This window comes from Gaeumannomyces tritici, assembly GCF_000145635.1.
Source record: "Gaeumannomyces tritici R3-111a-1 unplaced genomic scaffold supercont2.345, whole genome shotgun sequence".
NCBI classification, from domain to species: Eukaryota; Fungi; Ascomycota; class Sordariomycetes; order Magnaporthales; family Magnaporthaceae; genus Gaeumannomyces; species Gaeumannomyces tritici.
Window position 1 is genome coordinate 1 of NW_008804889.1, and position 1344 is coordinate 1344.

Sequence of the window (1344 nt, forward strand, 5' to 3'; positions counted from 1 at the left end):
GCGATTGGAGGATGGATTTATCCGCTTCAGTGCCGCGTGCTGTCTCGTACCCTAGCGCGCTTCGTTTGGCGCAAACCCGTTGGTACTTAGGAATAAATAATAGGATACAGCATAAATAATAGGATAAATGGCATTTTAGAAAGCGATGCTTTTGTGCAGTGATTAATGCAGCTATAATGTGCGGAACTTAGCTAAACGTTTACACGAGTATAAGTAATCAATAAACCGATATTTGCAGCCCGATTGCCATGCAACCAATAAATGCATATCTGGCTTCCTTCAAGGCTGCTCTAATCATTTGTTCTTAAAAGGCAGGCTGCAGAGAACACGTGGGGTGGTGACAATAGGAAAACAGGGGAAAACGAGGAAAATGTCACGGTGCTGACGGTAGGTCTAAGGTAGTAAGTCTGTTGTTGCGCGAGGAGGTAGGTCGCAGCTATCGCAAGGGTGGTTGGCGAGGTGCCAGCTATATACTGTCCTCCTGGGGGTCGGGGTTGTCCCGTGACAGAAAAAAAGGGAAAAACAGGGGAAAACGGGGGAAAACGGGGAAAAGCAGGGAAAAAGGGGGGGGGGGAAACAGGGAAAAGAAAAAAAACAGGGAAAAGTGGAAAAAAACAGGGAAAAAGGGAAAAAAACAGGGGAAAAAAGTGGGGGGAAGAGAGGATGCCTTCGACAATCACACGGGGATATCACACAGACACGGGCCCCTCCCTCGCGATACGCCTTCCCGGCCACCTCGATCGCGCCCAGCCGTCGCTGCCCTTTCTCCGCTGCGCCCAGCAATGTCGCGCCGCCGCCAGCCTTACTCTGGATCTGGGCTGTCCATGCTGCTGTTGCTAACCGGGTGACAGTGAGTGACATGAGAACGCCGAGTGTGACGTAGCAAAAGCTAGATTTGGTTGAAATGACTACTAAAATGGAGGCTAAAAGGGAGAAAGAAGTCTTTCTGCCAACAATAGGTACCGAGAGGTTTCGAAGGTTGCGGAGGCATTATTACCCACCTTTCAGCAGCCAAAATTCGCCTTTCGCACCTCACCATCAACCATAAGCGCACGAGAGCGGGTGACCAAGGGACCCACGAGATAAGTGGCAGACCAAGACGCCGGAAGTGGCTTTTTGGTAGCCAGAAAGGACGGCCCAGAGCCAGAGACCCCGATGGGCATAATCGTAGGGAGTGCAGACCGGATGCGACACGGAAATTGGACCGGCCAGCGTTGCAGGTCCCTTTCCAAAGTATCCTTAGACAAACAAGGACAGGTTTCAAGACGGAGCCAGTCTTGGGACAGCAGTCTGCGGACGGGTCTCGAGACAAAGCCAGTCTTGGGACAGCAGTTTGCGGACAGG

General features: G+C 51.6%; 1 protein-coding gene across 1 annotated transcript; it reads left to right on the forward strand.

Moving 5' to 3' along the window:
• Window positions 1–663: 663 nt before the first annotated feature.
• Window positions 664–1020, forward strand: GGTG_14385 (hypothetical protein; the record flags this gene model as incomplete). The annotated part of the gene is made up of 2 exons (XM_009232312.1): window positions 664–784; window positions 852–1020. The coding sequence occupies 2 exons, from the start codon at window positions 664–666 to the stop codon at window positions 881–883; spliced, it is 153 nt and encodes a 50-aa protein (XP_009230576.1). The 3' UTR covers window positions 884–1020.
• Between the last annotated feature and the right edge of the window lie 324 nt (window positions 1021–1344).